This window comes from Hypanus sabinus, chromosome 13 (assembly GCF_030144855.1).
Source record: "Hypanus sabinus isolate sHypSab1 chromosome 13, sHypSab1.hap1, whole genome shotgun sequence".
Classification (NCBI taxonomy): domain Eukaryota; kingdom Metazoa; phylum Chordata; class Chondrichthyes; order Myliobatiformes; family Dasyatidae; genus Hypanus; species Hypanus sabinus.
In genome coordinates this window covers 66,312,142-66,337,904 of record NC_082718.1, presented here as the reverse complement: position 1 = coordinate 66,337,904, position 25,763 = coordinate 66,312,142, and the positions used below count along the sequence as shown (strand labels likewise).

Here is a 25,763-nt window from a genome sequence, read left to right as displayed (position 1 = left end):
CTCAGCTTCACATTTCACATGGGACTTCATCCTGGCTAAAGTGGCTAGACCTCTGCTTGCTGTAGATTTCCTGTGTGCCCAAGCTCTGCTGGTTGATCTTAAGACAGTATCATTGTGGGGAACTTACTGGGGGAGCAGGGTAACGAACCAAACCCTGCTCCCTCGGTAAGTTCCCCACAATGACTCTATTTAGTGCAGGCACCACCGTATGTGAGTTTATTCAGTTGCTGGGTGAATTCCCAAACTCACCAAGCCTACATTCTCCACTACAATCACAAACCACGGGGTTGAGCAGGTTCGATATTGTCATTAAAAAAAGATTGGATCGGTATATGGACAGGAAAGGAATGGAGGGTTATGGGCTGAGTGCAGGTCGGTGGGACTAGGTGAGAGTAAGCATTCAGCATGGACTAGAAGGGCCAAGATGGCCTGTTTCCGTGCTGCAATTGTCATATGGTTATATGGTTATTCCCACAGCTGTCCTGCCGGTCCAAAACCGCATACATAGACTGGACCCAGAAAAGCTGGTGACTGGGAAGGCTGAGTTTGTCAACATGGAAAGACTTGCATTGTCCACTGGTCGAACAGCTCCATGTGGTCCCTAAGTCTGAAGGTGGTTGTTGCCCATGTGGGATTATTTACTTAACAAGGTCACCACCCCCAATTATTACCCAGTCCCACACATCCAAAACTTTTCAGCACATTTAGCTGGGAAGTTAGTTTTTTCCAGTCAATTTAATTAGGGGCTACCATCAAGTGCTTGTGTGCTCAGAGGACAGTCCCAAAATGGCTGTGATAACCCCATTTGGCCTACTTGAGTTCCTGCACTTGCCACCTGGGCTGAAAAATGCAGCACAAGCTTTCCAACCGCTGATGGACTCCGAATTAAAAGACATAGATTTTCTTTTTGTTTACCTGGATGACATACTTGTCACCAGTGCATCCAAATCTGAACACGTATCCTATCTCCGCAGACTTTTTGAACACGGGTTGATTATTAACCCTGCTAAATGCCAGTCTGTGTTGTCAACCATTGACTTCCTTGGCCTTCTTATCTCCCCAGAAGGTGCAAAATCCCTGACATCAGAAGTAGCTGCAATTATGGATTTCCCACTGCTCTACAGGAATTTTTAGGAATGGTGAACTTCTGACATTGCTTCATTCTGCGAGCTGCTGACCTCATGCTCCCCCTGAATCTGAATCAGTACCCCTAATCACGTGCTTGACTGGTCAGCACACATGACCAGGGCATTTGATGATACCAAATGAGCTTTATCCAACATGACCCTACTAGTACACCTGCTTCCCAACGCTGCCATGGCCATTACTACTAATGCCTCAGACTACACTGTAGGTTCTGTGTATGAACAGTTAATCAGAAGCGTGTTACAGTCACTTGCCTTCTTCAGCTGCCAGGTCCATTCCCCCGAAAAGAAGGACAACATGTTTGACCATGAGCTTCTCCATCTCTATCTGACTGTCCTCCATTTTAGTTTTCTCTTAGAGGGTCACCATTTTCACTACAAACCCCTTGTGCATGGGATGGCCAAAATATCAGACCCTTGGTCTGCACTGCAGCAATGCCACCTGGCCTACATATCAGAGTTAAAACTGATATACAACACATCAAGGAGAAAAATAATGCCACCGCCGATTGCCTCTCATGACCAGCTATTGAAGCCGTACAAATAAGGGTTGACTATGCTGGCATGGCACCTGTCCAAGCTACTGACCAGAGGTCCAGGCGTACAGAACAGTTGGCTGATATTAAGTTCAGGGAAGCTGGGTTTCTCTCCTGTGTTAACCAGTCGCCCTTGCCCCATTGTGTATCTGGGCTGGAAGGCCTCACAGAAACTGGTTGCTCTAAAGTTTGTGTGGCATGGGCTTAGAAAGGATGTGCGTGATTGGAATGGAGTGCCAACAGGCAAAATTTAACTGTCATGTCCAGGTGCCACTGGCACCTTTTGAGATCCCTGAGCAACGGTTTGATCATGTCAACATGGACCTTGTTGATCCGCTAACCCACCCTCCCGTGATATCACCCCAGGAGGCTAGAGGTCATCCCTCTAGCATTGACAACAGTCACAGGTGTGGCTCGGGCATTCAGCAGCCACTGGGTTGCTTGATTTGGCACCCAATCTGATATTTCCTCTCACCGCAATCCCCAATTCATGTCAGACCTCTGGGCTTCGATGGCCCAGAGCCTCGGTGTTAGGCTACATCACCCCATGGCATATCACCTGTGGTCCAATGGCTGATGTGAGTGGTTTCAAAGCTCAGTAAAGGCTGTGCTGAGGGCTTCCCTGACCGAATGGTGTTGGCATGAATGTCTCCTGTGGGTCCTGCTGGGGGTCCGCACTGCTCCAAAAGAGGACCTGCAGTCATTTGTGGCTGAATTGGTATATGGGCAGGTGTTACCAGTGCCAAGTAATTTCATTCCTGATGCCATGACCACCTGGTCGGTCTCTCAACAGCATTCCACCCTTCTCATTAAACTCAATTCCTACCTCCCATCAATGGAGTACAGCAGCCTTGGGTTACTGTTGACCTACGTTCTGCCTCATTTGTTTTCGTCCGCCATGATGCACATCAACATCCCGAGGCCCCCTTACGATGGCCTGTTCCTTGTTTTAGAATGCTGAGAAAAGACTTTGATGATAGATAAGAATGGGAAACCTGGAAGTATTTTGGTAGATCGTGTTGAACCGGCCCACCAAGATTTGGAGGAATCCACTACCATGCTCCTGGTGTCACAACATGCCACATGCCCATGTGCGTGTGGATGAGCCAGAGGCACCCATGTTGCTCCACCCATGGAACACCGGACTTGAGGCAGGCAGCACGTCTGAACTCCAGACAGGGTCATGTTGCTGGTTTCAGTGACTTCTGGGGGGCGGGGAGGTGGTGGGGTGGTTGGCTGCATAGGGTAACGTAACTGGGAGAAATGTACATAATTCACAGTCACCGACATTGGGTTTCACTTTAAGAGGCTGGTCTGATATGAGGATGTTGTTACGTAAAGATTTTTAGCATGTTTTTGTGTTTAGGTTTTGAAGTTAAATAAAATGTTTCATTAAACATAAAACATATCACTTTGTTTTATTTGCAAAAACCCACAGCTCCATGAGCCAAAAATGTTTAAAGGAGAAATGTAGCTTTTTCCCCAATGTGGACTGGAAGGAATAATAAACCTGTTTATTGTAATCAGTCACTTCCTCAGTGTATCTCATGACAGTGGCAAGTGAAAGGCCACTGTCCTGTCCTTCGTACCAACCCTCTGGGACAGCACAGAGAAATTATAACACACATCACTAACCTGGTGCCACCTTCGGCCCCCTGTTCTCCTTGATGATAGGGGCTGGCTGCATAGTGCCCTCACCCTCCCTGGTGGCATTCGGGAAGTGCTGTCAGAGTAGCGCAGGTGAGTGACCGCAGAGCAGTGTGTATACGGTCCACACTGCAGCCATTGGAGAACTAGACAAGTTCTCCCATTTGTCCTGATGGAGCATTGCCGTGATATTTTCCCAGACTAGTAATGGCAGCCCCCCTCTTTATATCTCTCCCACTCTGTCATGTCTAAAACAACGGAGCCCCAGAAGACTGAGCTCCTTCAACCAAGTCTCACTAATGGCTACAACATCATAACTATGTGTTGATCCATGCCCTGACCTCATCTGCCTTTCCTATGATACTTTTTGTATTGAAATTTAGACAGCTCATGACCCAAGTCATACCATGCTCAACCTTTTGATTCTTGACTTTGTCTGAGGTCTTACCAACATCTGCCTCACAACCTCTCCACTAACTGTTCCCACTCTGGTTCCCACTCTAATTTAAAACCCACCATGCAGCATTAACAAGCCTTCCCTCTAGGATATTAGTCCCCTTCCAGTTCAGGTGCAAACTGTTCCTTCTTTACAGGTCTAACCTTCCAGGGAAGTCCAATGATCCAAAAATCTTATGCCCTCCCTCCTACACCAACTCCTTAGACAGGAGTAAAACAGTCTAATCTTCCTGTTTCTTCAGGTCTGACAAAAGGTCTTGACCTGAAATGTCGACTGTTTATTCCCCACCATGGATGTTGCCTGAACTGTTGAGTTCCTCTAGCATTTTGTGTGTTGCTTGCTGATGGAACTCCAACATGCCTGGGGTGATTCAGTGCCTCAAGGTCCTCACACAATCACAGAGTCGGGGCCTGATCACACCTTGAGACCACTAACAGCACGGAGGAGCCCGTGGAGCCCAGGGTCCTCACACACTTCCAGAATCAGGACCTGAGCACTCCTCAAGACCACTTATTGCCCAGAGGAGCCTACAGGGTCTTGCTCTGCCAGTGGCAACCCTGACCCACCTGTGAAACGACTGCAGTCCAGTGTATGATGCTGCATGTCAACACGACCTGGCCGGGCCAGCCTAGTGCCCACTGATCCCTGGAGACCTGGGGACAGGCAACTAGTGCCCGCTGCATGACTCCAGCCAGCGATATCTTCATCACTTCCTCGACCTGGGGGTGCAATAAGGAGAGGGCTGTTAGTTGGGAGTGGTGATGGAAAGTTTCACTGGCTCACAGGGTCTCTGTCAGCACAGTGGGTACCTGCAACATCCTCCCGGTCTCATCAGACTTCCCCTATCATGCTCCAGGTGGTGGGGAGGAGTGGGTTGATCTGGGCTACATGTGGGGTGGGGAGATGGGTGTGAAGGGATTTGGGGTGAGAATGGGGATGGGATTGGATGGAGTGAGGCAGGTGGGGTGGGGTGAGGTGGGATTCCGTGTAGTGAGGTGGTTGCGGGGAATTGTTCAAGGTGGTGGGGGTGAAGTGCAGTGAGGAAAGATTGAATGGGTGAGATGTGGGTGGGGAGTGGTGGGGTGTGGTGAGATGTGAATGGGGTGTGGTGGAATGGGGTGAGGTGGGATGGGGTGAGGTGTGGGTGGGGTGAGATGTGGGTAGGGAGTGTTGGGGTGGGGTGAGGTGTGGGTGGGGTGAGATGTGGGTAGGGAGTGTTGGGGTGGGGTGAGGTGTGGGTGGGTGAGATGTGGGTAGGGAGTGATAGGGTGGAGTGAGGTGTGGGTGGGTGAGATGTGGGTAGGGAGTGATGGGGTGGAGTGAGGTGTGGGTGGGTGAGATGTGGGTAGGGAGTGATGGGGTGGAGTGAGGTGTGGGTGGGTGAGATGTGGGTAGGGAGTGATGGGGTGGAGTGAGGTGTGGGTGGGGAGTGGTGTGGTGGAGTGAGGTGTGGGTGGGGAGTGGGAAACAAATGAAACAGCCAGTGAAAAGTCAGTGCCAGTTTTGATTAGTGTAATTGGTGGGAAAACCTGCAGTTTGCTTAGAAGTTTGACTACTCCAACCAAACCAGCTGAAATGAGCTTTGCTGATATCATGAATGTAATGATGGAAGAGCTTCGGAGGATGATGGTGCCTAACGGTGACTCCTTTGCTTGTATCTTCGGAAACAGCTCTATTTCTATCTTTGATTTCTCTTTTTTTTTTACCATTTCAGGGTTCTTTTGAAGACCCTGACCTGGAGTTACATGCTGTCTTCGGTTCTTTGTGGAAATAGGATCCGCTCTCAGGGCCTCACAGCCAGCTGCTTTTCAATATGCCAAAGATGCAGCCTGAAAGACTAGTGTCACCTTCAGGGTGCTGGATTTTCATGGCTCTGGAGGCAGGCGGATTCAAGGCCGGTGCCACTGCCTGATATGTCATGGGAGATAGAAGATCGTAAGAGGCAAGCTGGCTGTGTGCCCAGAGACCTGAGTTCTTCAGGGAGAGAGCATGGAAAAAGCGACACAACAGACTTTTAACATCATAAATCAGCGAGTTGCCTTGTTCTGTCTCCCTTCTTGCTGTGAAATGGGGACACCTCTTTTTCCCTTATTAGGGAGAGAGGGAGCCTGAGGTATGTTAAATTACCGGGTGAATGAGTAGTCTTTGGGGTACTGCAAGTCTGTGTCTTTATTAATGCTATGCTGCACGCTTGACTGCTTGGTGGGGGGTGCCAATGCTTTTTTTGCTGGTGGGGGGAGGGGGATTGTTGCCTTGCTGCTGCTTGTGCGTGGGAGGGGGGTGTTGTGGGGGGCTTTGGGATTCTAACATTTAACTATCGTTCGTTCTTGGGGCACTCCTCTGTTTTAGTGGATGATTGTGAAGAAAAAGAATTTCAGGATGTATATTGTATACATTTCTCTGACATTAAATGTACCTAATGCAGGAACATTTAGAACCATAACTTTTGTTGATTGCAGAATGCTTTAGGTTTCATAAGCGGAATTAAAAAGGAGAGTCCATTTCAGCTACGTAGCTCAATTGAAGATATTGTCCATACAGTAATAGGCCTAATTATGCATCAAGAGATTGTTTATTTTGTAAAATTTTAAAAGAAAACATTCAAAACAGCTCCTAACTTAAACACTACTCATATTTAAAAGAACAGTTGAAGTCACTGTATCAATGGAAACAGCAACCAGAGATACAATTGGGTTGCAGTCAGGAATGAAAGTGAGTGTGGACAAAACTGCAACGTCTAAACAGAAACCTACATGAACAAACAAATTGTTCTACCGTTTTGGCACGGCTCACATACATCAGACCAATGCAGATTTAAAGGCAAAACTTGAAGAAAATGCAACAAAGTACGACGCATGCAAAGAGCATGCCAGGCACACCAAAATGACTGGGCAGCACAAGGAAGAGAAAAAGATAAGAAGTAAAATTGCAGTTTTAAAAAAGAACACTCATCTGTACGCTGTTGACAAAAAAATCTGATAATCTACACAAGATTGGGTAGTTTTGAGATTTGTCAATGTGAAAACCATCAAGAGACCAGAAGTGAACAGCAAATTAATTAAAATGGACAGTGGCTCAGCTGTCATTACACAAAGTGAGTTTGAAAGGCATTTCCGTGATGCTGAACCAAAGCCAGCAGATATCCAACTAAGAACTTAAACTGGGGAAAACATAACTCGTATGGAAATGAAATTTGTAACAATGAAATACAACAATCAACAAGACACTTTGGGTTTGTATGTGGTAAAACCAGGAGGGACAGCATTGTGGGGCCATGAATGACTGAGACAACTACAACTTAATTGTAAATCCATCCACCATTTGCATGCGACATCCCCTGAAATAGAGTCAACTGAAAGTGAATTAAGAAAGGTACTGGATGATGCCACAGCAGTGTCCAAGGATGGCATTTGAAAACTCAAACATATTAAAGGTAATATAGTGTTAAAGTAAACTGTCACACCCAAGTATTATAAAACCCGTCCATGTGTTTACACTATCTGTGATAAAGTAGCCAGTGAGTGAGATCACTGAAGGTATTCTTTCCAAGGTTCAGTGGAGCCCATAGGCAATGCCAGTAGTCCCAGTAGACAAGAAAAATAGGTCTGCCAGGATTTGTGGTGATTTTAAAGTCACCATCAACCCAGTACTGAAAGTAGATCAATAGCACCTGCCCAGGATGGAGAATATCCTTGCAAACACTTCTGGAGAAAAACACTCCTACAAAGTGGACTTAGCTGAGGCTTTCCTACAGATGGAGATGGAAGAAGAATCCAAAGTGTTTCTCACCATAAACACTCACATAGGGCTTTATCACTATAATGGGCTAATGCTTGAAGTGGAATCTGCATCTATACTCTGACAGAAAGCTATGGACCAGCTGGCCCAACAGGGCTGCCCAGGCATTACCAGTGTTACCAGTGAGGATGACGAGGAACATCTCCAAAATTTTTTCTAAAAAGATTAGATTATGGGCTCAGAGCTTGATAGAGTCAAAAGAACAATAGAGCCCATCTAGTCCATGCTGAACCATTTAAACTGCTTACTCCTATTAACCTGCACTGATGCCACAGCCCTCCATACCCCTACTATCCATGTACCTATCCAAACTGCTCTTAAACGCCAAAATCGAGCTTGCATGCACTGCTTGTTCCACAGTCTCAAGACCCCCGAGTGAAGAAGTTCCCCCTCATAATCCCCTTAAACTTTTCACCTTTCACCCTTAACCCATGACCTCTAGTTGTAGTTCCACCTAACCTCAGCAGAAAAAGCCTGCTTGCATTTACCTTATTTATACCTCTCATTGTTTTGTATACCTCTATGAAATCTCCCAATTTTCTATGTTCCAATGGAAAAAGGTCCTAACCTATTCAATCTTTCCGAATAGCTCAGGTCCTCCAGACCCAGCAAAAGCCTTGCAAATTTTCTCTGTACTCTTTCAACCTTATTTACATCTTTCCAGTACTAGGTAACCAGAACTGCACACAATACTCCAAATTAGACCTCACCAATGTCTTATGCAACTTCAACATAACATCCATTATCTGTACTCAGTGTGTACAGGTATGCACAGATTTATGAAGGGCAACTCACGAAAAGCGTTCTTTACAATGCTATCTACCTGTGACAGCACTGTCAATTAATTATGGACCTATATTCACAGATCTACCACACTCCTCAGTGCCTTACCATTCACTGCGTAAAACCTACTTTACCAAAGTGCAAGACCTCGCACTTGTCTACATTAAATTCCATTTGCCATTTTTCAGCCCATTTTTCCAGATTGCCCAGATCCTGCTGCATGCCATGATATTCTTCCTCATTGTCCACTATGCCCCCAGGTTTGGTTGTCATCCACAAATTTGCTGATCCAGTTAACCACATTATCATCGAGATCATTGATATAGATGACAAACAACAAATGACCCAGAACCGATCCCTGCAGCACTCCACTAGTTGCAGGCCTCCAGTCAGAGAGGAAACTATCTACTACCACTCTCTGGCTTCTCGCATAAAGCCAATGTCTAATCCAATTTACTACCTTATCTTGAATGCTGAGCGACTGAATCTTCTAGACCGCCTCCCATGCGGGACCTTGTCAAATGTCTTGCTAAATTCCAAGTAGCCAACATCCACTGCCTTGCCTTCATCCACTTTCCTGGTAACTTCCTCAAAAAATTCTGTAAGATTGGTTAGTCATGATCTACCACACACAAAGTCATGCTGACTAGCCTTAATAAATCGAAGTCTTTCCAAATTCTTAAATATCCAGTTCCTTAGAATACCTTCCAATGACATTCCCATTCCTGATGCCAGGCTCACCAACATATAACCTCCTAGTTTCTGTTTAGAGCCATTCTTAAACAACAGATCAATACTGGTGATCCTCCAATCCTCTAGTACCTCAACTCTTACTGATTTAAATGTCTCTGCTAGGGCCCTGGCAACTTCTGCATTTGTCTCATGCAGGATCCGAGGGAACATCTTGTCAGTCCTTTGGGATTCATCACCTTAATTTGTCACAAGACAGAAAACACCTCCTCCTCTGTAATTTGTATAGGGTCCATGAATTTGATGTCATTTTGCCTCACATCTACAGACCCTGTGTCCATCTCCTTAGTAAACGCAGATGCAGAAAATATATTTAAGATCTCCCTCATCTCTTCTGGCTCCACACATGGATTACCATTCTGATCTTCCTGAGGACCAATTTTGTCCCTTGCAATCCTTTTGCTCTTTAACATATCTGTAGAATCCCTTGGAATTCTCCTTCACCTTGTCTGCTAGAGTAACTTCATACCTTCCTTTAGCCTTCCCAATTTCTTTAAGTGTTCTCTTGCATTCCTTGTACTTCATAAGTACCTCATTTGTTCCTGCTTGCCTGTACCTGCAATGTATATCCATTTTTTCTCTTAACCAGGGCCTCAATATCTCTTGAAAACCAAGGTTACCTACACTTGTTACCCTTACCTTTTTTTCTCTGGCAGGCACATACACGCATTGTACTCTCAAAATTTCACTTTTGAAGGTCTCCCACTTTCCAAGTACACCTTTGCAGAAAACAGCCTGTCCCAATCCACACTTGCCAGGTCTTTTCTGATAACATCAAAATTGGCACTTCTCCGATTTTGAATCTCAACCTGCAGACTAGACCTATTTTTTACATATTTACGTCAAAATTAATGGCATTGTGGTCACTAGATGCAAAGTATTCCCCTACATAAACTTCTGTCACCTGCCCTGTCTCATTCCATAATAGCAGATCCAGTCTCACACGGTCATTTGTTGGGACTTCTATGTACTGAAGAATGAAACTTTCCTGAACACATTTGACAAACTCTATCCCATTCAGTGCTTTTACAGTGTGGGACTCCCAGTCAATATGTGGAAAGTTAAAGTCACCTACTATAACAACTTTATGTTTCTTGCAGTTGTCTGTATCTCTCTTGAAATCTGAGCCTCTAAATCCCTCAGACTGTTGGGTGGTCTGTAAAGTAGCCCTGTTAACATGATCATATACCTTTCTTATTCCTCAGTTCCACCCATAACGCCTCACTAGTCCAGACAGACGACATACTTTATTGATCCCGAGGGAAATTGGGTAATCAGTTCACCAGTCTATCCCAGCTGAGCACTGCTGTGACATTTTCCCTGGCTAGTAACACTACCTCTCCTTCTTTAAATCCTCCTGCTCTATCTCATCTTAAACAATGGAACCCCGGAATATTGGGCTGCCAGTCCTGCCTCTCCTGCAACCAATTCTCACTAATGCCAACGATATCATCATTCCAGTTGTTGATCCATGCCCTGAGCTCATCTGCCTTTTCTACATTGAAATATACACAAGTCAGAACATTAATCCCACCATGCTCAACTTTCTGATTCCTGACTCTGTCTGAGATCAACATCTGTCTCCACAACCTGTCCACCAACTGATCTGACAATCTGGTTCCCATTCCTCTGCAACTCTAGTTTAAACCCCACTGTGCAGCATTAACAAACCTTCCTGCCAGGATATTAGTCCCCAATTCAGGTGTAAACTGTCCCTTCTGTTCATGTCTCATCTTCCCTTGAAGAGAGGCCAATCGTCTAAAAATCTTATGCACTCTCCCCTACTCCAACTTCATAGTCATGTGTAAAAGTGTATAATCTTCTTATTTCTAGTCTCACTAGCACATGGCATGGGTAGCAGTTCTGAGATCACAACCCTGAAGGTACAGCCCTTTACATTAGCACCTAACTCCCTGAGCTCATTTTGCAGAACCTCATCACTCTTTCAACCCATGTCATTGGTACCTACATGGACCACAACCTCTGACTTTTTGCCCTCCCACTTAAGAATGCTGAGGACTCGATTTAAGAAGTCCCAGACCTTGGCACCCAGGAGGCAACATGATATCTGGGAATCTTGTTCTCATTTACAGAACCTCTTTTCTGTTCCCCTAATGAATCCCCTATCACTACAGCTCCTCTCTTCTCCCCTGTTCTATTCTGAGTCACAGACTCAGTGCCAGAGACCTGACTCTGTGATTTTTGTCCACAGGGCCATTCCCCCAACAATGTTCCCTCTAATTTGTAATGACCAGTGTGCATAAAAATCTTGTGATGGGCAATTTTTTTTGCCCGGTGACAACATGTACATGTATTTTTAATTGGAAGTAACTCTGAAGCTGCTCTAAGGATAATAAACTACCAAGTTCAGTTTGTTGTTCATTGTTTAAAAGAAATAAAATAATATACATCAATGAATCTTATTTCTCATAGACTATACAACAGCATGTAATAATATCAATCTTTTCACATGTTATTGAGGTTGCTTGAAATGGTCATTAAGCCATTCCGCTTTAAATGAACTAGCAGTTTGTTTGTGCTTCACGCCCTTTGCTTCTTTGGAATTCAACATAATGCATCAATAATTTCTTCAATAAAGACAAAATAATCCAGTTCTAAAGTCTGCAAATCATCAGAAACTCTATATTGTCAATACCATCTGCATCAGAAACTGGAAAAGGAAATGTGATTGTGTGCGATTGTGAAATATACTAAACACGCCAACAAGGTAGCAGGTAACAACCTTTTGTGCACAGTTTAAATTCCTGTGTGCGCCAGTAGCAAAAGATGTGTGCGCATGTTCACACACACTTAGAGGGGACACTGTCCCCCCAACAGTATCCAAAGTGGTAACCACTGTTGTTGAGGGGTACTCTGCACTGTCTAACAGCTTTTCCCTACTTGACTGTCACCCATTTTCCTGTGTCCTGGACCACCTCTCTAAGTGTCCTGTCTATCATCCACTCAGCCTCTCTAATGATCCAAAGTTCATCCCTTTCCAGCTCCAATTCCTTAATGTGGAGCGTTAGAAGCTACAGCTGTATGCACTTTCTCAGTTGTAGTGGTCATCGCTTTGCCTTCCCACATCCCGCAAGAGGAGTATTCCACTATCCCGCCTGGCATCTCTACTGTCCTGACTGATTAAATATAAAGAAGGCATGGTGGAGAAAAAAAACCTCTATCTGCAGCTTTTTTTCCTTCACTGACTGAAGCCTCAAAGAGCTAAATCCCCAGTCTAACTCTGCCCATTCCAAGAATGGCTGCTCTGCTTGTCCCTGTCTTACTTCAATTTGTTCTTGTCAATCAATCCCGAACATTGATTGGCTGCTGCTCAACCCAAACTGCCTTTTCTACTCAATTGGCAAACCTGAGTGAATTATGTCTTCTCTTGCTTCTGGTCTCCAATTTGCTGCTGCTCTAAACAGTGCAACAATAAGTGTGAACTTTTAAACCATGTATCACTTACTGTGGTCACACCATTAATGCACAAGTTTTACACAAGCCTGCTGAGAAAATTCAAGCAGTGGTGGATGTCCCAATGCCAAAGAATGTGTTATAGTTGTGATTCTTTTTAGAATTTATCAATTACTATAACTGATCCCCGCCAAACCTGGCTACTGTACTCCACCCCTTGAACTCATTCCTGTAGATCAGGAAGAAATAGCAATGGACAAAGCAGTGTGAGACGGTTTTTTAAAAGGAAATGGTGATGTCAGACATTGTAGTCACACATTATGGTCTACATCATCCAGTGAAGCTTCCCTGTGACATCTTGCCTTATGGTACAGATGCAGTCATGTCACAGGTTATGAGTGATGGATGTGCTTTAGCATCACGTTCCCTTACCACTGCAGGGAAAAATTATGCACAGATTGACAGTGAGGCCTTGAATCTGGTTTGGGTGTAAAATGTTTCAACCAGTACTTGCATGGGAGAGAGCTTATCCTCATTACTAATCATCAACTACTAGTGTCCATTTTCAATCCACAGAAGGGTGTTCCACTAACAGCAGCAGCATGAATGCAGAGATGGGCTCTGTTTCTTGGAGGACACAATTACAAGATCGAATTCAAGAGAACAATTAATCGAGGAAATGCTGATAGATTGTCACACTTACTCTTAGCAAAGAAGTACCTGAAACATCTACAAAAGTGGAGACTCCTCTTGACTTATTCTCCCTACTTCAAATCAAAAGTCTTCCTTTTAAGGCAGAGGTAATAAAAAAGGGAAACCAGAAGATACCACACTGTTTCGGGTCTACATGGCCACCCAAGATAACTGGAATATGAGAGGACTCTCCAATTACCCCATTTTTACCAACACTGAGATGAACTTGTCCTTGATGGGGATACCTTCTGTAGGGATTGAGAATTGTACCATCCAAGCTGAGAGCTAAAATGTTGGAGGAGCTACATACTGGTCATCTAGGCATGGTCAAAATAAAAGTGTTAGCTCAAAGCTTTGTCTGGCAGCCTGGGATAAATCAGAAGCTTCAGCAGATTGCCATGGACTGTGTGGGATGCCAACACATCCAGAAGTTGCCAAGAGCAGCACTTCTCCATCCCTGGGAATGGCCTGCATTCTCCTGACAGAGGATTCATGTAGGTTTTGCTAGTCTAGTCACAGGCACAGATTTCTTAATAGTAGCGGTTGCAGCTACAAAGTGTTCCCAATAGCCTCTATGGCAGCATCCTACACTATTGATGTGTTAAGAAGCCTTTTCATATGGACTGGTGTGCCAAAACATTTAGTCAGTGACAATGGAGCACAGTTTGTTGAAGAACAGTTTCAGTCACTCCTGAAAAAGAATGCAATAAGATATATTACGTCTGCACTGTACCACCCAGGGACAAGTAGCTTGGCAAGAAGTTTTGTCTAGAGTCTTAAGAACGCTTTCTGAGCGATATTAGCAGAACGCGCTACACTAACATTGAATCAGAAGCTCACCAATTTCCTCCTTGCAAATCACAATGCAGTACATTCCACAACCAGCAACTCAGCAGCTATGCTGTTCCTTGGTGGTCCATTGCGCTAACCCTTGGATCTGCTCAAACAAGGAGCTTCGCTGTTTCACTTTTAAACAAGCAGAGATGATTAAGGACAGAACTGGACCACTCTCCTACACAGCAGGGATTACGTCTGACATCGTCTGGAGATGACACATTGATCAGTTGAGGAGATCAGAGTTCATTGTTAGAGAAGAGCTGTTAGAACTACTTCCTGCAGACCCAGAGTTGATTCTTACAACCATCATGGAGGAGGCCTTTGAACCTGCGATTATTTCACTGCCACAAGTCTCACCTGCCAAGCAGAGTGACCACCCCACCCTTTGTCAGGAAAGACCTGACAACAAATGTAATTTCACAAGAGTAAGAAAACCTCCACAGTGATTAAATCTTTAGGTGTGACTGGGACAATTTAAAATTTATATATGCACACACACATACTGTACTGTGCAAAGGTCTTAGAGTGAGTTTGTAGTATTCTCTGTGTTAAGTGGTCCTTGACAGGGATAAATAAATTTGGCTCTGAAGGAGGGGTTTATACTGATTTTCTCTCCAGAACGTCACTGCAGCATATATAAAAAAATTATTTTTAAATATTCATCCATGTGGATGTTGGGATTAGTGGCACATCTCTGTTAACAGGAAATACATTGGTTGTACTTTGGGAAGGTGGATCTATCCACATGACACAGTCTCCCACTTCGTCAGCAATGGCTGCCAACATAGCACAAATATTGGGAATTGGTTTATTATTCTGATGTAGCCAGGTACAGTGGATAGTTTTGATTTGCATGCCATCCATACTGACCGATTCAGTGAGGTGGTACAAAGGTAATCATTAACAGAATGCAGAATAATGTGTTATGGTTCAAGAGAAAATGCCATGCAATAAACAGTAAGGTGCAAAGCCGGACCAGGTCAAGAGTCCATCTCATTATACTAGGGAGCCATTCAACAGCAGGGTGGAAGCTGTCCTTGAGCCTGGTGCTATGGCTTTCAGGCTTTGATAGACCACTTCAGCGTACAACGGCTGGGATGACTGTGTCTGGAGCTGTAAGCATCACATCACGAATTCAACCAACTTCATTAGAGCTATAACCAACATCCAGCTGAACTCAAAGGATATGGTCAGTATTGATGTGGCATCCCTGTTCACGAGGGTTCCTATTAAAGGATAGCTTGGTCCTCCTGTGGTCAGGGTTTGAAAGGGTACCATTGACCTTTTTGAATACACCCTTACATCGGTGTACTTCCTCTATAAGAGGAACTAGCATGAACAAATGGACAGAGTGGCCATGGGAATACCCTTGTCACTGGTTATTGCTAATTTCTACACAAAGGACTTTGAAGAGAGGATGCTGAGTTGACACCTTTGCAGTGCGGCCTCATGGAGTCCAGGCACTCCCAACAGATCCATGACTATCTGAACGTGCAATTTGCAATGGAGATGGCTAAAGGTTGCCTCCTGTTCCCCGACATTCTAACACAATGGAAACTGGACAGTTTCCGACACAGCATCAGTTGGAAACCCACACACGGACTTATACCTGAGCAATAATGACCATCGTCACACCTCCCAATGCAGAGAGGTTCTCATCACACCTCCCTATGTAGAAGGGTTCTCTCTACTTTGATTAACTGTGCAAAAACTATTTCAGACCTGGAGAGTCTCTGCAAGGAAATAAGACGATTATGCAGGACATTCCTACAGAATGGCTACAAGGTGAAGGAAATCAATTGGACCCTTAAAATGTCTGATGGAAACACCAGGAAACCTAACAACAAGGAGGAATCCATTGCTACCACCTGCCTTCCTGAAGAAATACCATCCACAAACCCGTAAAGAAGCTCAAGTCACAGCTTATGCAGATCACAGATGACCTGGGACACAGGGCTGCTGGCATTTACAGGATTCTCTGTGAATGCAGAGCAGTGTATATCAGCTACATGAGACGTGGGGTGGAAGGAGCACAGGAGTTATAGCTTTTTGGGTTACCAAGAGAAATTGGCAGTAGCAGAACATTGCATTCATAATGGCCATAGTTTTGACTTTGATGGCACAAAACTACTGCCACACCAATGGCTTTGGAGCCACCTGGTGAAGGAAGCCATTGAAATAAAACTAGAGGTAAAGAATTTTAACACAGATGAAGGTCTCGCTCTTAGTAAGAACTGGAATTTGATTGTATACAAGGTAGGACAGTAGAAACCTGATTGGATGAGGACTAAGCAATCAGGAGGGATAGACAATGGGGGTATAAATACTACCAGACTAGACATGCCCAGGCGCCATTCCTGAAGAAGATGGCAGAGCTTGTCGTCGAAGTGTTGATAATGTACCCAACTGGAAGCCCAAGAAGAGTGTGTCTGTCACCTGCTAGGGCTTTGAAAACCTGTACCAACTAACTGGCAGGGGTATTCAAATACATTTTCAATCTCTCATTGCCACAGTTGTGAGTTCCCACCTGCTTCAAAAGGGCAACAATCAAACCAGCGCCCAAGAAGAGCAGGGTGAGATGCCTCAACGACTATCATCCAGGAGCACACACATCTACGGTGAAGAAATACCTTGAGAGGTGGGTCATGGCTAGAATTAAATGTCTCAGCAAGGACCTGGACCCACTGCAATTTGCCTATCGCCACAATAGGTCGACAGCAGTTGCGACCTTATTGGCGCTTAGTGTGGCCTTGGATCACCTGGACAATACAAGTACCAATGTCAGGATGCTGTTTATCGACCACAGCTCACAGCGTTTAGTACAGCATTTCCTACAGGTCTGATCAAAAAGTTCCAGAACCTGAGCCTGTGTACCTCCCTTTGCAATTGGATCCTTGACATTCTAACTGGAAGATCACAGTCTGTGTGTTACATCACAAAGACAGCGAGCTGTTTACCTGTGCTGCACACTTACATGCATTCTGAATTATATTTTATTAACTTATTTGTGGTAATATTTTGTTTTATGTGCTGCATGTGATATTATGGGTGTGCTGTGATCCAGAGGAATGTTGTTTCGTTTGGTTGTACGTATATATGCACAGTAAGATGACAATAAACTTGAAACTGAACTTGATCTTGAATCTCTTGCCCCTGATATATGCAAGGATATTTATTTTGTGACCCCCTCCTGCCCTCCGAACTTGTCTTTTGAATTCTACCCCACCTCGTATAAAGAGACTCCCTTGATGCAGGTTGCCTATACCTGTCATACGAGGGGTGATTGATTAGTTTGTGGCCCAAGGTAGGAGTCAATTTTTCAACCGTCCCCTCCTACATTTCCACACTTAGTCCAGCAGTCGTGGAGCATATGGATCTTGGACCTCCAGAAAATGTCCATAGCAGGATAAGTTTGTGGCCTGAGGTAGAAGGAGATGAGTTATTAACTTCATTTGGAATTTTGTCAAATTTCTAATGTGGATCAGCAATTGAAGAATGGTGTAAGGTTTGTAATGAGGCAGATACCCTGTGTGAACTGCTGTGATAGTCCCCCAACATTCAACATGTATGAATAACCAATAGGCTTATATTTGTTTCTCAGTCTTATCAGGTTACTTTGCATATTATCAATAGCACAGATCAACTTTGACTCCATGGTAACTGGGACAGAAGGAACAGGTTGAGGTTTAGAAACTGCTCAGAGATAGTTTTCAGATTCTCTCCTGCCCTTTTCATTAGGTGTGTCAGTAAGATATTAGAATGTTCTGTGTGAGTTATTTCATTCTGCAACAATTATCTCAGTTCCTTTAGTGACTCAGAAGTTCTACCAGTGATCGATGTCGTATGGTGTCTCACCATGGTCTGTCTTCCTGTGCTCTGCATCAACACTGAGCCTGAATCGAGAACAATTGTTTTCAAATGAATTGTTTTATGAAAACAAAATCATAAAATAAAGAGAGGCCTTTCGGCTCATCACGTCCATGCCGCCCATCCGGTACCCATCTCTACCAATCCCATGTATCAGTTCAATCCATGTTCAGTCTAGTCTTTTGCACTTCGCTGATTCAGCTGCTCATCCAGATGCTTTTTAAGTTCAGTGAGAGTCTCTGCCTTGGTCACCCCCTTAAGCAGTCTGTTCCAGATTCTAAAGCCCCTCTGGGAGATAAATTTCTTCCTCAGATCCCCTCTAACCCTTTCTCTGGATTTCTGTGCCCCTTTCATTCACACAAACCACTTTGTTCAGGTTTTAGATTTACCCCCATTAATACATGAAAGGTGCATCTTACATCACACTGTGTTGCTTTGCAGAGTAACTGTTATCTTCTCCTGAAGGGAAGACAGAAAACTGAATGAAGAAATTACTTTTGTTGTGTGAACTGGAGAGAACCTATTGGCTTAGCTCATGAATATGCCAGATTTTGTTGGGTGTGAATGGAGATCCCTATGTACGTCGTTAGTTGTTGGGTGTGAATGGAGCAGGGCATGTACCCTTATGGCCAATTCCCTTCTATGAGAATGAGCGAGAATGCCTCAATAAAATACCCAGCAGTTCCAAAAGCCATTACTGGCCAGACAAAGGGAAGGAATGGACACGGGTGGAGGGGGATAGATAGTCAACAGAAGAACAAGCTACATGGGTGTCCATTGGATTGGTATTCTCTAAGGGAAATTGCCCTGAGGGATGATCTATGCCTCACTATAATTTAACAAATCATAATGAGCCTAGATTGCATGTCGCTACTCAAACAGCTGAAAGGTGCTGGTGTCAGGAAAACAAGACGGGTCAGTTAATGGGAAGGAGTAGGTGCAGAGAAAAGACTGATTTATGGCAGGGTAACCACAGCACTTTGAAAGGTCCCTGCGATTATTAAATGGCACATACTGGATATGTGGGGAACAAGCCTACCCCTGGTTACTACTAACTGGACTGGATGCTTGTAGTACTGGCGGGACATTACACTCATGACTCAAACTCCCTTGCCCTTCTGCGAAGGAAGAGGGCGATTACAGATCAAAGAGGTTCTAGTTGATTACATTTCCTATGCGTGGGGCAGGCAGGGCAGCTCAAGAATTGACATGGATGGCTTCATCCATTGAACGCTGCCTTACCTCTGGAGGGTACACAATTGCAGATAAAAGAATTAACCACTGAAATAGTAGCTACTAGGCCTGTGCTTTGCAGAATGGGATGGCCATCGATTTTGTGTTAGCTGAGAGTAGAGCCACTTGTGCCATCATAGGATAGGAATGCAGTACTGATATTCCGGATGAGTCCGATCTAATCTGTCAATCCGTCAGACTATGTTCAGGAGAGAGTGGAAAAGATAAAGAAGGATGGAGAGGAATTTCATGATTATAATTTCCCAGGGTCTCAGTGGTCACTAGAGAACATTTTTGGAGGATGGTGGGGACCCATCATACACTATTGGTGTTAATTGTAATAGTGGCACTGGTATTTAATGTACCTGTGCCTCAATGCGGAGATCCCAACCCAGACCCAGAACCATGGTGATGTTTCATAAAATGAAACTAGAATCCTTTGATCCTGAGCAGGATGGCGACTCCTGTTTAAAGATGCAGCCTCTGCCCTCATATTACGAAGCCCCTGACCTGGAAGGCAAGGTGAAGTAGAGCTGATCTAGGAGGAGGAGACAGGGGAAGAAAAGTTAAGGTTGTGGATAAAGGGTTAACAGAATCATGGGAATAGCATGATAGAAGCAGAATGGGTCCATCTTGTACTAACTAATAATAGGTCATGTCATTAATGAAGAACCTTTGTCTGAGAGGCAGCGTGATTAACGGCTTGTTTTGTACTCCCATTATTGAGGAACCGATCGTGTTGGTGTTAATTTTGAGTAAATTGCGGAAGCAGTGTCTTGCATTGGCAGAGTCATTGTTCCTTGGAGGGGTGACTCCCTGAGATATCACGAAACAAAGGTGGTAACTAGTTTAGAGGCCTTTGCCTACTTAGTATTTGATCGGAACTAAATTCTCAATAAAACAGGGGCAACTCCTGCAGCAGGGCCACATGCTAATGTTCAACACTGGGTGCCATGTGTCCGCCCACAGGGCCACGTGCTAATGTTCACCACTGGGTGCCAGGTGTCCGCCTACAGGGCCACGTGCTAACGTTCAACACTGGGTGCCATGTGTCCGCCCACAGGGCCACGTGCTAATGTTCACCACTGGGTGCCATGTGTCCGCCCACAGGGCCACGTGCTAATGTTCACCACTGGGTGCCAGGTGTCCGCCTACAGGGCCACGTGCTAACGTTCAACACTGGGTGCCATGTGTCCGCCCACAGGGCCACATGCTAATGTTCACCACTGGGTGCCATGTGTCCGCCCACAGGGCCACGTGCTAATGTTCACCACTGGGTGCCATGTGTCCGCCCACAGGGCCACATGCTAATGTTCACCACTGGGTGCCATGTGTCCGCCCACAGGGCCACATGCTAATGTTCACCACTGGGTGCCATGTGTCCGCCAACAGGGCCACATGCTAATGTTCAACACTGGGTGCCAGGTGTCCGCCCACAGGGCCACGTGCTAATGTTCACCACTGGGTGCCATGTGTCCGCCCACAGGGCCACATGCTAATGTTCACCACTGGGTGCTATGTGTCCGCAAACAGGGCCACATGCTAATGTTCACCACTGGGTGCCAGGTGTCCGCCCACAGGGCCACGTGCTAATGTTCAACACTGGGTGCCAGGTGTCCGCCCACAGGGCCATGTGCTAATGTTCACCACTGGGTGCCATGATTCCGCCCACAGGGCCACGTGCTAATGTTCACCACTGGGTGCCATGTGTCCGCCCACAGGGCCACGTGCTAATGTTCACCACTGGGTGCCATGATTCCGCCCACAGGGCCACGTGCTAATGTTCACCACTGGGTGCCATGTGTCCGCCCACAGGGCCACGTGCTAATGTTCACCACTGGGTGCCATGTGTCCATCCACAGGGCCACATGCTAATGTTCACCACTGGGTGCCATGTGTCCGCCCACAGGGCCACATGCTAATGTTCACCACTGGGTGCCATGTGTCCGCCAACAGGGCCACATGCTAACGTTCAACACTGGGTGCCAGGTGTCCGCCCACAGGGCCACGTGCTAATGTTCACCACTGGGTGCCATGTGTCCGCAAACAGGGCCACATGCTAATGTTCACCACTGGGTGCCAGGTGTCCGCCCACAGGGCCACGTGCTAATGTTCAACACTGGGTGCCAGGTGTCCGCCCACAGGGCCACGTGCTAATGTTCACCACTGGGTGCCATGATTCCGCCCACAGGGCCACGTGCTAATGTTCACCACTGGGTGCCATGTGTCCGCCCACAGGGCCACGTGCTAATGTTCACCACTGGGTGCCATGTGTCCGTCCACAGGGTCACATGCTAATGTTCACCACTGGGTGCCAGGTGTCCGCCCACAGGGCCACGTACTAATGTTCACCACTGGGTGCCATGTGTCCGCCCACAGGACCACATGCTAACATTCACCACTGGGTGCCATGTGTCCACAAACAGGGCCACATGCTAATGTTCACCACTGGGTGCCATGTGTCCGCCCACAGGGCCACGTGCTAATGTTCACTGCTGGGTGCCATGTGTCCGCCCACAGGGCCACATGCTAATGTTCACCGCTGGGTGCCATGTGTCCGCCCACAGGGCCACGTGCTAATGTTCACCGCTGGGTGCCAGGTGTCCTCCTTCAGGCAATATCCCCGGCAAACAAAGTGTGTTGCTTGTGCATGACATCTGGGAGGGTGCACTGCGTTCAGCTATCTCTGCAAGGTGCTGAGGTGGAGAGATGCCAGCTAGGTATGTACACACACCAGCGATGAACCACCCTCGCAATTGGAAAATTCAGAAACGCAGCAAAGATACATGGTCTCCTGCTGCTCCAGAAGAAATACACCAACCTCTTCTGGGTCCTTCAGGAAAAAACTGTGGGTGGGACCTAAGTGACCAGCTGGGATCATATAATGGAGGATACCAGCTGATCTATGACCACCTCCTTTCCCTGGTATATGACTGCATGAGGCGTTGCCCACCAGTGTCACAGCCAGACAGAAAGTCCTGACAGTTCATCAGCCAGCTTTCCTCAGTGGAACTCAGATCGACTCTCAGTTAGAGGAAGTGAATGGTGCTTCAGGCAAAGGGGTGACCCACCAAGCAAACAGCACAATTTTCAAGTTGACTTTTATAGAAGACACAGATAGGAATATACCGAGAGGTCACACACACGGTGCCCGTACTGAGAGGTCAAACACACTACCATACCGAATGACCACACTGACAATGACCGTACCGAGAGATCACTCACATTCACGGTGACCGTACCGAGAGACACACACACACACGGTGACCGTACCGAGAGATCACTCTCACACGGTGACTGTACCGAGAGATCACACACACACACGGTGACCGTACCGAGAGGTCACTCACACGGTGACTGTACCGAGAGATCACACACACGGTGACAGTACCGAGAGATCACACACACACACGGTGACCGTACCGAGAGATAACACACACACACGGTGACAATACCGAGAGGTCACACACACACACGGTGACCGTACCGAGAGATAACACACACACACGGTGACAATACCGAGAGATCACACACACACACGGTGACCGTACCGAGAGATAACACACACACACGGTGACAATACCGAGAGGTCACTCACACGGTGACCGTACCGAGAGATCACTCACCCTGTGACAGTACCGAGAGGTCACACACACTGTGACTGTACCGAGAGACACACACACACACGGTGACCGTACCGAGAGGTCACTCACACAGTGACAGTACCGAGAGATCACACACACACACGGTGACCGTACCAAGAGATCACATTCTCTCACGGTGACTGTACCAAGAGATCACTCACACACGGTGACCGTACCGAGAGATCACACACACACACGGTGACCGTACCGAGAGGTCACTCACACAGTGACAGTACCGAGAGATCACACACACACACGGTGACCGTACCGAGAGATCACATTCTCTCACGGTGACTGTACCAAGAGATCACTCACACACGGTGACCGTACCGAGAGATCACACACACACACATGGTGACCGTACCGAGAGATGACACACACACACGGTGACCGTACCGAGAGATCACTCACATGGTGACAGTACCGAGAGATCACTCATACATGGTAACCATTCCGAGAGATCTCACACACACACGGTGACCGTACCGAGAGATCACTCATACATGGTAACCATTCCGAGAGATCTCACACACACACGGTGACCGTACCGAGAGATCACTCATACATGGTAACCATTCCGAGAGATCACACACACATGGTGACCGTACCGAGAGATCACACACACATGGTAACCGTACTGATAGATCACACACACGGTGACCGTACCGAGAGATCACACACACATGGTGACCGTACTGATAGATCACACACACGGTGACCGTACCGAGAGATCACACATACATGGTAACCATTCCGAGAGATCTCACACACACACGGTGAACGTAACAAGAGAACACTCACACACTCATGGTGACCGTACCGAGAGATCACTCATACACGGTGACCGTACCGAGAGGTCACTCACACGGTGACCGTACCGAGAGGTCACTCACACACGGTGACCTCTCCGAGAGATCACTCATACACGGTGATCGTACCGAGAGATCACACACACCGGGTGACTGTAACGCGAGATCACTCATAGACGGTGACCGTACCGAGAGATCACACACACACGGTGACCGTACCGAGAGATCACTCATAAACGGTGACAGTACAGTGAGATCACACACACACGGTGACCGTACAGAGAGGTCACTCTCACACGGTGACCGTACCGAGATATCACACACACGGTGACCGTAACGAGAGATCACTCACACGGTGACCGAACCGAGAGGTCACTCACATGGTGACCGTACTGAGAGATCACACACACACACGGTGACCGTACCGAGAGGTCACTCACATGGTGACAGTACCGAGAGATCACACACACACACGGTGACCGTACCAAGAGATCACATACACTCACGGTGACTGTACCAAGAGATCACTCACACATGGTGACCGTACCGAGAGATCACACACACACGGTGACCGTACCGAGAGTTCACACACACACTCATGGTGACTGTACCAAGAGATCACTCACACACGGTGACCGTACTGATAGATCACACACACACTCACGGTGACTGTACCAAGAGATCACTCACACACGGTGACTGTACCGAGAGATCACTCACACGGTGACCGTACCGAGAGATCACACAAATGGTGACCGTACCGAGAGATCACTCATACATGGTAACCATTCCGAGAGATCTCACACACACACGGTGACCGTACCGAGAGATCACTCATACATGGTAACCGTACTGATAGATCACACACACGGTGACCGTACCAAGAGATCACACACACGGTGACCGTACCGAGAGATCACACACACATGGTGACCGTACTGATAGATCACACACACGGTGACCGTACCGAGAGATCACACATACATGGTAACCATTCCGAGAGATCTCACACACACACGGTGAACGTAACAAGAGAACACTCACACACTCACGGTGACCGTACCGAGAGATCACTCATACACGGTGACCGTACCGAGAGGTCACTCACACGGTGACCGTACCGAGAGGTCACTCACACACGGTGACCTCTCCGAGAGATCACTCATACACGGTGATCGTACCGAGAGATCACACACACCGGGTGACTGTAACGCGAGATCACTCATAGACGGTGACCGTACCGAGAGATCACACACACACGGTGACCGTACCGAGAGATCACTCATAAACGGTGACAGTACAGTGAGATCACACACACACGGTGACCGTACAGAGAGGTCACTCTCACACGGTGACCGTACCGAGATATCACACACACGGTGACCGTAACGAGAGATCACTCATACGGTGACCGAACCGAGAGGTCACTCACATGGTGACCGTACCGAGAGATCACACACACACACGGTGACCGTACCGAGAGGTCACTCACATGGTGACAGTACCGAGAGATCACACACACACACGGTGACCGTACCAAGAGATCACTCACACATGGTGACCGTACCGAGAGATCACACACACACGGTGACCGTACCGAGAGATCACACACACACTCATGGTGACTGTACCAAGAGATCACTCACACACGGTGACCGTACTGATAGATCACACACACACTCACGGTGACTGTACCAAGAGATCACTCACACACGGTGACTGTACCGAGAGATCACTCACACGGTGACCGTACCGAGAGATCACACAAATGGTGACCGTACCGAGAGATCACTCATACATGGTAACCATTCCGAGAGATCTCACACACACACGGTGACCGTAACAAGAGAACACTCACACACTCACGGTGACTGTACCGAGTGATCACTCACACACGGTAACCGTACCGAGAGCTCACTCACACGGTGACTGTACCAAGAGATCACTCATACACGGTGACCGTACCAAGAGATCACACACACCGGGTGACCGTAGCGCGAGATCACTCATAGATGGTGACCGTACCGAGAGATCACACATACACGGTGACCGTACCGAGAGATCACACACACACTCACGGTGACTGTACCGAGAGATCAAACACACTCACTGTGACCATACCGAGTGATCACTCACACGGTGACCGTACC

General features: G+C 46.7%; 1 protein-coding gene across 1 annotated transcript in view; it reads right to left on the bottom strand.

Annotated features, from left to right (window-relative positions):
• LOC132403373 (dynein axonemal heavy chain 3-like) overlaps positions 1-25,763 on the bottom strand; it is a 990,878-nt gene that overhangs the window by 752,390 nt on the left and 212,725 nt on the right. Inside the window, exon 20 of the mRNA XM_059986790.1 lies at positions 4,352-4,504. Coding sequence (XP_059842773.1) covers positions 4,352-4,504 — 153 coding nt within the window. The remainder of the gene's footprint in view (positions 1-4,351; positions 4,505-25,763) is intronic.